Raw genomic sequence first — 12,875 nt, forward strand, 5'->3', positions numbered from 1 at the left:
TTAGAACTAAGAACAATTTCTCTGGAAATAGGAGTTTTTTGGAGGAGAAGCTTTGCACTGTAATTGCTGTCTTCTTTGAAATTCCTCTTTCCCAGAACTTGAATGTATTACTTTGATAATAATTAAAAGACAAGTCAAACTAAACCTTTACAAATTATTTAATTTATGTGTCACATATGCTTTGTTACTTATTAAAAAATAGATGATATTTAATGAAGGTGGAACAAAAAGGACAGTGCTGTTTTATTTCAGAGAATCCATGGACATCCCTTCTGAGAAGATAGGCCAGGAATATCCAGAAATTGTAATTGACATAGAATCTTAGAATTCCTCATTTACAATGGATAAAGAGAAAAAAATACATCTCAAGAGAGAACTTGGCTATTTTTGGGGCACAAATTTTTTAATTCTTAATATAATTGGTGCAGGGATTTTTGTGTCCCCCAAAGGGGTGCTAGAGTACTCTTGCATGAATGTGGGGATCGCCCTTTGTATCTGGGCTGTCTGTGCCCTATTATCCATGACAACCACTCTCTGCTCTGCAGAGATAGGTATAACCTTTCCATTAAGCGGAGCTCAGTACTATTTTATCAAGAGATGCTATGGCCCCTTACCTGCTTTTCTGAGGCTTTGGACATCCCTGTTTACTGGGGCGGGGGTAATGGCTACTCAAGCCCTACTCCTTGCTGAGTACAGCATCCAGCCTTTTTACCCCAGCTGCTCTGTCCCAAAGGTAGCCATGAAATGTCTGGCCCTGGCCATGTTGTGGATAGTGGGAATTCTGAATTCTCGTGGTGTGAAAGAGGTGACTGGGCTTCAGACAGTGAGCATGGTGCTAAAAGTGGCCATCCTTAGCCTCATTTCACTCAGTGGAGTGTACCTGCTGGTGAGAGGAAAGAAAGAGAATGTAGCAAGGTTGCAGAATGCTTTTGATGGTGAATATCCAGATGCTTCCCAGATAATTGAAGCCGTCTTCCAAGGATATTTTGCATTTTCAGGCGGGGGATGCTTTACATGGGTAGCAGGTAATTAATCTATTGAGAGGAAAAAAACTCAAGCCATGATTTATTGCATATATTATGAAATACACATCTTTTGATTGTATTTTAAGTTTTATCTTTAAAAAAATAATCCAGTAATTTTCTGCTTTGTGACTTTCTCAAACAGTACATGTCGGGGCGCACTTGTTAGCTACTCAGGATTCTTTTTTCCTTTATTCCAAAATTCTTATCTTATTAAATAATTCCTCTTTTTCAGCTTTCTTTTCAGGACCACAGATATGGGACTTCCAAATTAACCTAATTTCCTTTCTGTTAACACATAAATGCTCAGGTTTTAGAAATATTTACAGTCTATGAAACCCTGGATCTAGGAATGATCTGTTTATGTTGGAGTGGATGTGACACACTTAAGTAAATTTATTTATTTTTTAAAATTTTAATAGTGCATATTTGTAGCACATAATGATTGTATTTGTCATGGGGAGTTGGTACATGTATATAACACATTTTCATTCTTTGGAATTATATTTTATTATAACCTTTTTCTTTTGCAAGTGAATGTAATGTTACAGGTTTATATAATAATACATCAAATGTTTCAAATTAATGGTAGAGTTATGGTCTTCATGCATATACTATAGGAGAAGTCATTCTGTCTCAATCTTGGATATAGCTAGGAGTAAATAAGCTAAAATGCAAAGAAATATTTGGGTCTGACCCCTGTAACCATGACTTCAGGAGACTGGGCACCTGGAGGAGAAGCTTTTCCAGTGATTTCATGATTCCATGTTCACCATGAAAGAGCTGGACAGTTGGCTGCCAAAGAGAGAACCCAGATGGAATATTCCTGCTTGGCCCCCTCAGAAACCCAGAGTAGAGCAATAGTGCTGGATTTTGCCTTGCATTTGCATGAGGCTCCTTAGTACTTCTACAGAGAAGAGAATCATAGATATCCCTGATTGCTCTGAAGTGAGATTTAACACCCTTCCTTTCAATGTCTGTACAAAAGGCTTTCTCCTCATTTTCAAAGTCATTCTCTTCCTTTGAACTCTGTGTCATTTTCCTCTTGTCTCCTCAGAATCTTTTCACATTCATTTATATTATTTTATTTAAAAAAAACTTCTGTTCTTTACATTCAGATCTTTACATTAACATTAAATATGAAGCAGACTCTTGATTCTCATATAAAATTACCCTTTATTGTATAATTCCTTGATGATGTGTTTAATATTAATTAAATAATTTAATTAGCAACTACCCTTAAGACCCCATTCTGGTGTCTCAGATGAGCAAAATGCACTCTTTATCCTAAAGAGCATTACAGTATACTCAAAGACGAAATACCTAGATGTTGGTCTGAGCTCTGCCATTTACTAACCCTGGCAAATATTCCCTCTTCTTTGAACTTATTTCCTTTTTTAAAATTTTTAATCTCTAAAATGGACATCAGGATTTGACTTAAAATTGCTGTGATTCTGCACCTTGGAAACAAATCATGGCATATTGTATTTAATATGTAGTCATAAAGGAACAGTGTAATTACTGTGGAAATTCAGGAGAAGGAAAAGTCACTTTTCACTGCCATTGAGAGGAAAGGTGGCAATTTGAATTGAATCAAAGAAATTCTAGCAGAGAAAAATGTCAGGGAAGATGTGGAGAACAGAAGAATGCAAGGGTATGTAAGACACAGTGCACAATACTGGGTGACCATAAAATTACTTGCATCTGAGGGTCCTGGTCCTGACAAATACAATTGATAAGGCAAGCATACCAAGGAAGGGTGAGAGGTTTCTGCAGTCTGTGGCTAAATGGGTCACTGTAAATTCAGAAACAAAAATAATGATCAAAACACACGCACTCTCTCTCTGTCTCTCTCTCTCACACACACCATAAACATACTTTCTTTTAAAATAGAAGAAGTGATATCTCTGACTTTTATTTGAGCCGATTCTATCTTACTCAATTACCAGAAATATTTCACTGGTAGACAATTATTCTCTGCTGAAATAGAGTTATACAGCTTTTAAACTTATAAACGAATACAGAATTCCTCACAAGCAGCTGACAGTAAACAAATGCTGGGAGCATCTCAGTGTGGGGTTGTTAATTTATCAAACCAAATTTAAGGAAGACTAAGTTCTAAATATACTTTTGCCTGTAAAATAGTAATATGTAAGCATCTGACTTTGAATGGTGTCAGAATACTTATCTTTAAGATAAAATTTCAAGAATATTAACACTTTTCTGGTTATTATAACCCAATATTACAGATTAAGTTCGAATATCTACCTCTTGTCTATAAATCAATGCATAATGAGAACCAATAGCTGATTTAAAAAGAAAATATAGTTTATTTTAAAAGTTGCCCTTCTGTTTGTTCCAAAGCTTTAATAACCATAGTCATTAACAACAACCACTCTTAAAGGACTTTTTAAGTACTAGGCAAGGAGATTGGAATTCTGTTGTCCATATAGTTTCCATTTCTCCTAATATACGAGCAAGCAGTTTGGAAGTTTGTTAGACAATACATTGTTCAAAGCCAACAATGCAGGAAGAGTTAAAATTAGAGATCTCTAATTCATACTCTTCAAATACTTAATCAACTTATATTAATGTACTCCATGGATGTTATAGTCAAATTCTGTGCAGATGGAAGAAATTTGATATATGTGAAAGGATATATATTTATTAGTCAAGGGGATTTGGCTTTACATAAAAGAAATCCACACACATTAGTTTAAACAATAAAAGGGGGACTTACTAGAAAAAATAATGCTCTATTTCAAGAAAGATTTGAGCAACCAAGCTTTAGAAGCAACAAGAAATAGGTCAGCTCTAGGATTTGAAAAGGAAATCTCTCAGCTCATTCTCCTCTTTTTAAAATTTTTATTTATTTATTTATTTTGTATCAGGGACCGTTGTAACTCAGAACCTTGCACCACTGAGGTAAATCCCAGGCCCTTTATTTTGTATTTTGAGATAGGGTCTCACTATGCAGTTCAGGCTGTGTCTGAACTCACTATGTAGCCCAGGCTGGCCTCAAACTCACAGTGATCCTTCTGCCTCAGCCTCCTGAGGGCTGGGATTACAATTGTGCACTACCATGACCTCCTTTCATTTTTTTGAAAAATCTCCAGTGTACTACTTTACTCGTGATTCTCTTAGTCTTATTGACCATTGGTTCAAATTCTTTTTTCTTTCTTTTTTTGATACTGGGGTTCAAACTTGGATCCTTGTGATTGTGATGCAGGTGCTGGAACCCCTGAGCTAAATCCCCTGCCAGGTTAAAATTCTTGAGAGAAGTTTTTTATATACTGGTGATGATTGGCTTGCAGTTTCTCAGAGGTCCGTACTTGGTTGTGTTGCTGTGGTCAGAGGACGGGGTTATGTTTTGTACACACAGCTATACATATTGAACCCATGTCAGAGAATAATTCTTACAGGATGACAAAACTGGGAAAAAATGGTGTAACAACGTGAACAATGTTGGAAAAATAAACTGTTCTAAAATATCCATTACATATGATGCGAAATCATTTCGCTCTGTCTTCCTTGCTCTCCCTCCTTTCTTCCCTCCCTCTCTCTTTGTAGAGCTAGGGATAAAACCCAGAGCTTCTCCTACTTGAAACAAGGCCTGGGCTACATATCCAGCCTGTTTTTTTCCTTTTATGTGCTTGCTATGGAATAAGTGCATGGTAGAAAGCTATAGGGGGAATTAATGACTGACTTTTTAACTCTTTTTGAACATATGTCTTGAGAATGTCGAACCAGACAATTGTGTTACCCAGCAAGAGAATTTCCTTTCCTGTTATCCCAGAAGAAATAATGATTGTGCGGAGATCTGAGGGGAAAGTAGGGTACAACCTGACAATTGGGAAAAGAAAGACCATTCTACCTAAGAGATAGGGTCCTAGGGCAAGAAGGGGCTCTGAGGAGTGAAAAAAGGCGAGCCTGCCTGTATATAATAGAGATGGCAAAAGGATCTGTCAACTTGCCACACAATAAATTCCTCTCAACATTTAGCTTCTTTTCGTATGGCCACCTACCATAGTCTGTGTTTTTACTCATATTTATACGAGTAACTAACATGCAACTTCTCCTGAGGTTAGACTGCATGCAGTTTTTGCTTACTATAGTATTTCCACTGCCCAAACTCAGTGCTGCAAACACGTGCAGAATTCCTACTAGGGGGTCAGGCGTGGTGGCGCATGCCTGTAATCCCAGCACTTGGGAGGCTGAGGCAGGAGGATCACTATGACTTCGAGACCAGCCTGGTATACATACCGAGTTGAGGCCAGCCTTTACTGTATAGTGAGATCCTGTCTCAAAAAACCAAAGAGAAATCCTACTACAGGAAACTGAAAATGTAGGTCCAAATTTCATTTTTTTAATTCTTGTGTCTCTCCCAGCAATGTTGCCATGTATTTGGAAAATTTAGGACATTTTCTTTTTCTTCATGTAGTACCCACGTCTGAGGGACCTGGGTGTGCAGTAGGTCCCGCCCCTCCTCCCCAGTATAAAATGAATAGGAAGAGGAATACAGCCTAGTATGTGACACATGGATTTTTTTTTGTTTTTTCAGTGCTAAGGATGTGCTGGACCTGAGCCAGGGCCATATGTATGCTAAGCAAAGCACTTTACCACTGAGCTATACCCTAGTCCCCACATGGAAGAACTTTAAAGATAAATTGAAGAAATACAGAGGAATAAGGAAAAAATAAGAACCAAGTTATATCATGTAAAGGTACAAGATCCCAATGTTGAATGCAACTGTACTGGTTACCTTAAATGTACCAATAAACTTAATGAAAAAAAGAAATAAATTTGGCCAATTATGATTTTTCCCTTTTATATGTTATAGGAGAGCTGAAGAAACCCAGTAAGACTATTCCCAGATGCATATTTACCGCACTCCCTCTGGTGACCATGCTGTATTTACTGGTCAACATTTCCTACATGACCGTTCTGACGCCCAGGGAAATTCTTTCTTCAGGTTTGTACACAGGCAATAAATAAAGGGCTGGTCATTTCAGCACATCGCAGGTATCATTTTACCAGTGGACACAGTTGCTTGCGGTTTGTTATTCTATATATAAAGGTGACTTGTAGTTTTGTAATATCAGAGTGCTAAAGAGGGATGAGCTGGCCTTGAAAGAAGATTCATGTTTAAATGTGGCTATTCATTTCTTTTGATAATATGGAAAATTTTTGCATAATGCTTATGTATTATACAGTTCAGATTCAAAATAATTATTCCTTTCATGATCTCTTCTCATTAGAGTGGCACAATGTAATCAGTACTTAAATCCATTATAATGTTCAAAACATTTGATTCTCTATACTCTTGTAAGTGATATGAAGAATGTTAAATTTGAATGCAAGATATTAGTAGTTAAAAAGAAAATAGTAATGGTCAATTAATGCATAATTAATATTCATATATAAAATAATCTATTTGGTTGCCTTAAATAACTCTATTTATTGTGGCAAAGACTAAATATATTGAAAGTTGGACTGTCAATTGCCATTTTATTTTTTTTTATTTTTATTTATTTATTTATTTATTTTTATTGAGTTTATTGGTACATTTAGGGATACAGTACAGTTACATTCATTGTTGGGATCATGTACCTTTACATGGCAAGTCTTGATTCTCATTTTTTTCCCCTTACCTCTGCCCTCCCTTCACCCCCTCCTCCCCTCCCCATCTACAAACACTTTATTTTCATCTTTTCATTCTCTCACATTTTTTTCTTTTCCCTTTTTGTTCTTCCCCTACGTATCACACCTTCCCTACACCTTTAGCTCCTTTCCTCCCATTTCTAAATGTCAGTAATCTTATTAGAATCTTATGCATTGTTGCAGAATATTCACACCAGGGAAACTATTCGGTATTTACACTTGTGGGACTTATTTATTTCACTTAGGAGTATATCTTCAATATGTATCCATTTTCCTATGAATGAATCTATTTCAATTGCCATTTTAAAGCTGAAATTGTAGCATAAAGAATAAGAATCTTAAATAAACACACATTTGAAAATAAAAATAGACTCAAAGAATAAAAAGAAAATTGTAAATACCTGAAAAACAGGGGACGTGCAAGGCTAATCACTTTCTACACCAGCATTAAACCTTGAATCACTACTTTCTGAGATAAATTCCATCATCCAATGCCTTTAGGACTAATTCCTTTAGCAACTGTTATTATTTTAGTTAAGGCACTGGAGGTGAATATTTGAAGCAGTGAAGTTGCTGAGAGGTTTTTAAAAATATATTTTAAAAAATATATATTTTGTCATTAATAATTGTGTATTTATATGCAGTTATATAAATGTATAGTGTGTATATAGGGGTATAGTATGAATATATAATAATTTATACACCATATGATGATCAAATTAGGGTCATTAGTATTTCCATCCCCTTAAACATTATCATTAATAATGGCAATCCTCAAACCTAAGGTGGTTTTAATATAAACATTCTAAGAAACTGCCTCAGTTCCCCTGTGACTGCTATGCAGGATGATGACACATAGAGTGAACAATAGTGTTGACTCCTAATGGCCTAGGTATCCTGGCCAGGGAACTAGATAAGGTCAGGATTCTGAGGATTTGTGGGAACAAACCAATCTAAAACTGGGTAAGAGCAAGATAGTTTACCAACTATCTTGATCGTGTAAAGAGAGAATTTATACAGTTAATTGTGGGTGTGGCCAGGGCTGCTGGTTGCAGCCATTATGGTTCACAAAAGCTCTCCAGCTTGATATGATTTCTAGTGCTCTGGACATACAGCTCATCATAAGATAGTGTTTCCTCTAGCAGACTGTAACAGTTGCACCAATTTTGTGGGTAGCACAATACATAGTTTCATAATGTGTGGAAAGCTTATTAAAGTACTTTGACGATAAATGCTTACAATTTGGATTATAGTGCCTATACTTTCAGGCATATACTCCTTAGGTTTTTGCTCAAATTCTGAGTTAATGTCTTTGAATTTAAATATCTGTAGTTTTATCATATTTGGTATTTAAAATGAGAAAATAATCAGAACTGTAAAAGAAAATGCTCATAGAAAGTGTGCATATAGGGATGGTTATCATATCATTAGTTATAGTAGCAGAACTTAGAGATCACCATAATATACAATTAGTTTGAAATAAAGAAATAGATATTATTATTCATATAGTAGAACATTATAAGCTGTATAAAAGATTATTGATGATGGGTACAATAAAGGTACAATGTTTATAATGTGATACTCATGGAAAAAGTAAGATCTATGTTCTTTTATAAAATAGAAAGTAAGGATGAAACTGGAGATCATGTTAAGCAAAATAAGCCAGACTCAGAAAGGCAAGTTTTCCCTAATTGGTGAAATCTAAAAAGGATAAGATTAAAGTAGTAGGAAGAGTATTTATTAGACAAGAGAAAAGGAATGGGAAGAGGTAAGGCAGAAAATCAAAGGGGATGGATATGATCAAAATATGTGTAAAAAACCACATTGAAACCTAATATTTCAAACCTAAACTTCAATAGATACTAATAAAATACACTTAAAATTTAAAAATTAATGTCAACAATAATGATTAGCTAAGAAATTGTAGGCAATTTTTGCTTTACCATTTCCATTGAACTTTATAAAATTTCCTCATTGAGGTGCACATGTATTCTCAAAAATACTTATACACTATAATCATAGAACATTTCTGCAAAAGGATCCAGGTAGATGTTAATAGTGGTTACTCTGGGGTCATGGGAATGAAAGATTGGTGACAAGAAAGGGGACATTTAGTTTTTACTTTATGGGCTACAGTGATATTTATTTTACTTTTTACTGAAACCATATATGACAGGATTTTTAAAAGAAAAAAAATGACACATGAAAAGGAGTAAAAGAAAAATCACTTATGGGATATCAGTAACAATTATATAGGGCTATTGTGTATCACTTTTGTCAGTTATTTCACAGAGCTGCCTGGACCTTCCCCTGGTTACAGCCAGCCACATTTGCAGAAAACCCACAGGGAAATGTAAAGAGAATTTTCTTTGCATTATGGGAAAGAAGTATTTCTGAAATGTTTCTGAAAGTGAATGGTGGGTGGTGATATGCCCAGGAAGAACAACGAGCAATACCTTATTTGAAATGAATAAGAACTGAGGCAAGATAGGATTTTTGTTTTTTTTTGGTACCGGGGATCAAACTCAGGACCTTGTGCTTGAGAGGCAGGTGGTGGAACCATTAAGCTACATCCCTGGGCCGGCCCTATGATATATTTTTAAACAAGACCCAATATTGTAAGATAGTACTAAAGAGAGAAGTGATATGAAGACGACTTAGGTCTGCTAAAAAAGGGTTAAAAAAATAAAGATTTCAAGAAGAAGAGCCATTGATGACATTTTAATTTTAAAGTCACAATTGAAAATGCTATTAATGTCCTAGAGGGTCCCCTGGAAACTGAGCTACCTATGCACAAAAGTAGCCCCATAGGGCATCCACCCCAAGGACATTAGGAGCTGCTGTCCTCATTCCACTGAAAAACTGAGAACTTGCTTCTCCGCAAGGGTGTGATCTGTCCTACTTTATATCTATGGAATATGAATAATCGAATTCTCATGTGTAATGAATGCTTCTCTTCATTGGTGAATTTTATACCTACTGACATACTAATTTTATAAAGTCTCTTCACTTCTAAGCAAAAAGCAACCCAGAATATTTTCTAAAGATCAGTGTATACAGGAGAATTTCAGTACTATTGACATTTGGTACAGTTTCCCTGCCCACCCTGGCCCCCATAGCTAAGAAGTGAGCCCAGGACCTCATGAATGCTAAGCAAATTCTCTGTCACTGAGCTGCATGCTTGGCCCTGGGCCACACACTTTCTTGTTGTAGGTATTTGTCCTGTGCACTGTAGAATGGTTAGCAACATCGTTGGCCTCTACCCACTAGGAGCCAATAAAAACTTCCTCTCTTCCTGGTTGTGTGATAACCAAAGAAGTCTCACGTGACCTCTGAAGAGGAAAACAATCTCTGCTGTGGACCACTGATCTATCGTTTAGACCAGTGCCAAATGTTGTCTTTTTAAAAACATGTGTGTAATTCCTTTTTTGTCAATCTACATGGCTCACTTTTCGAAATACTTTAATTTGTACCATTTTATGGGTGAGCCTCATTCCTGTGTCAGCAGTGTTACACCATGCTTTCCTGAGCATGCTTTCAAGCATCCATTCAACAGAGCTAATTCTTTTCATAAGTGTGTATTAAAAACTAACTATATGTCTTTCATTGAGTGAAGTACTAGTTTAAAATAAATGAAATGATGGATCATTGACTTTAAAAAGTTCCTGATCACTTGTCAAAGTCATAAAAATGACATCCATTTATGATGTGTTGTAATAGGGCTAAAAAGGATACATGTGTAAAATAGCATGTAGATGTAAAGCAAAGAAATAAGAAATTGAACAAAATTAAAATTTCTTAAATGACTTTTTAAATTTTGGGCTTTCACTGTGCAATATTATTATTAAAAGATTTGTCAGTTTCTTTTTAATTTATGATTATTATTAGTAGTAATAATTTATCTTTCTTAACACATTTTCCTTTGTTTATTTTTGCTTCTCTGCAGATGCTGTGGCCATCACATGGATTGATAGAGTTATCCCCCAGTTAACATGGTTTATTCCTTTTGCTATTTCTGCCTCATTATTTAGCAATCTTCTGATTAATGTACTTGAATCAACAAGAGGGATATATATTGCTGGACAGCAAGGCCAGCTACCTTTAATATTCAATACACTTAATATTCACTCCTCTCCACTTATACCTGTGCTACTAAATATCATAATTGGTACCATTGCAATTGTCTTAACAAACCTAATTGAACTGATAAACTATCTTTATTTTGTGCTTTCCATTTGGACTGTATTATCAATGATAGGACTACTGAAACTGAGATACCAGGAGCCTGATCTACCCAGACCTTATAAGGTAAAAGAGGGTTTGCTATATTTTTTCTGTGCAAAACAAAAGATATTACATATAATTGTATTTGATAACTATATTCAGAACATGAGGAGATGTTTCTATTACTCAACAAGCTGTGGAACATAAAGATCAATTGTGTTCATTTTCATTTTTTTTCTTTGCTCAATATAAAACTTGAAAAGTTGCAGTTAATGGTTTATAAGAGAGAAAGACAGTTCTCTGGGTGTGAAGACTGATCATTATGAATCTTTTTACCAGAGATTTCTTGTTTCCTGCTGAGCGATTTATGCACCCCAGTAACTTCTACAGTCAGGGTCAGATCCTGCAAATGAGAAATAGAGAGGCAGGGTGGGATCACAAATGACAATATCTACTGTCTTGAAATGTCAACTTATTTTAGTCATTGACAAATTCCATACCTTCAACTTTACTGCCTTTAAGTTTACATTCAGTCTATATGAGGGAAAAGTTCATAGCAGAGGAGATAGTCTTTTAATCATAGAAAAAGAAATAAGCAAAATTTCAGTAGCATAAGGATATGCCTATTAGGATAATAAAATGGTCTTAGTTGAATAGGAATCATGCTTAAAACTGATCTTGGATAACCACTAGTAAGTTTCTCCATAATACAAAATGTGGACACTCTTGTTAAGGCCGTTTTACAAATGAGGAACCAGGCGTAGAGAAACTGAGTCACTTGCCCAAGCTCATACAGCATAGTGGAGCCAAGATATAAATCTAGGCAGTCTCTTTGGATGTTTAAGAAAGAATTCAGCAAGGAAGGAAGAAAGCAAGGTCCTAACCACCAAATTTTGTTGATTTTTCAACCATCATTTCTTTCCAGTTTTCTCTTCTTTCATTCAGCCATCACTCATCTGTTATGTATTTTTGAGAAGTGACTGTATTTCAAACAGATGTGGCTATGAATCTTGAAGGCAGTTCGTAATCTTTTTCTAAAAGACATATTATAATCTGTCTGGACAATCGGGTAAACCTAAAACCCTAACATGTTAGTTGCTACATTATAGCATCCAGAGGATGCTCCAAGAACCACAGGGTGAAGGCCGCTGTAAATTAGAGTGAGTGGACAGGTACGGTCAATCTTGTAGGTCCCTTCCAAGGGATCCTCTCATAATTTCACATGCTTCGTTGTTTGAATCTATCCTTTCTTTGCTGTTTTTGTTAGATCACTGACTCAAATTAGATAAAATTAAAGAGAAATAATGGACTGACAATGAATTTTTAATGTGCCAAGAAATAGGATAAGATGATCATTAAGATCCTGGGCTCATATCCAGTTTCTTACCTTATTTTCTGAAATCCATCGTGTTAATCTCTGAGGCTCAGTTCCTTCATATCTAAAATGGGAAGGAATAATACTTGCCTCTTAGAATGTTGCATGTATTAAATAAGCTAAGACATGCAAACAAGTCAGAGTCTGATATTAATGACTAGTATTATTTATATCATGATTTAACTTACATTTGCATCAAAAAGGAAAGCAAGGACAACCGGCAGAATAAGTGGTTAAATTTTTTCTCTGTCTTTTCTCTTCTCTCAATTATTTGATAACTGATCCCGAGCTGTGAGATGATAGGTCACCATTGCTAGTGGTATTTTACAAGAGGAAATTCCTAATTGAGCCCCACATGAATGACCCTCTAATTAAAGGGTTTTATAAATGGTGACTGGCTGTATTATGTCTTTTTAGGACATAGGTTTTATATCTCTTTAAAGACATCTCAAAAATGACTGCCTACAGAATGTTGTCCCTAGGTTGAGTAATGTAGGACATAGGATTCCTGTAATCCTAACATAAAGCAAGGTTGGAGCTTTAAGATTTTTGGCAAGACAAAAAAAAAAAAAAAAAAAAAAAAAAAAAAAAAA

The 12,875-nt window shown here is 35.5% G+C and overlaps 1 protein-coding gene across 1 annotated transcript in view; it reads left to right on the forward strand.

The window, feature by feature from the left end:
• Positions 1–227: 227 nt before the first annotated feature.
• The window catches only part of Slc7a13 (solute carrier family 7 member 13), a 13,737-nt gene continuing 1,089 nt past the window's right edge, over positions 228–12,875 (forward strand). Inside the window, exons 1-3 of the mRNA XM_010606441.3 lie at positions 228–1,025; positions 5,863–5,994; positions 10,630–10,991. Of these exons, the coding sequence (XP_010604743.1) occupies positions 341–1,025; positions 5,863–5,994; positions 10,630–10,991 (1,179 nt within the window). The 5' untranslated portion in view covers positions 228–340. The remainder of the gene's footprint in view (positions 1,026–5,862; positions 5,995–10,629; positions 10,992–12,875) is intronic.

This window comes from Fukomys damarensis, unplaced genomic scaffold (assembly GCF_012274545.1).
Source record: "Fukomys damarensis isolate Sample0158 unplaced genomic scaffold, DMR_v1.0_HiC HiC_scaffold_5, whole genome shotgun sequence".
NCBI lineage: Eukaryota > Metazoa > Chordata > Mammalia > Rodentia > Bathyergidae > Fukomys > Fukomys damarensis.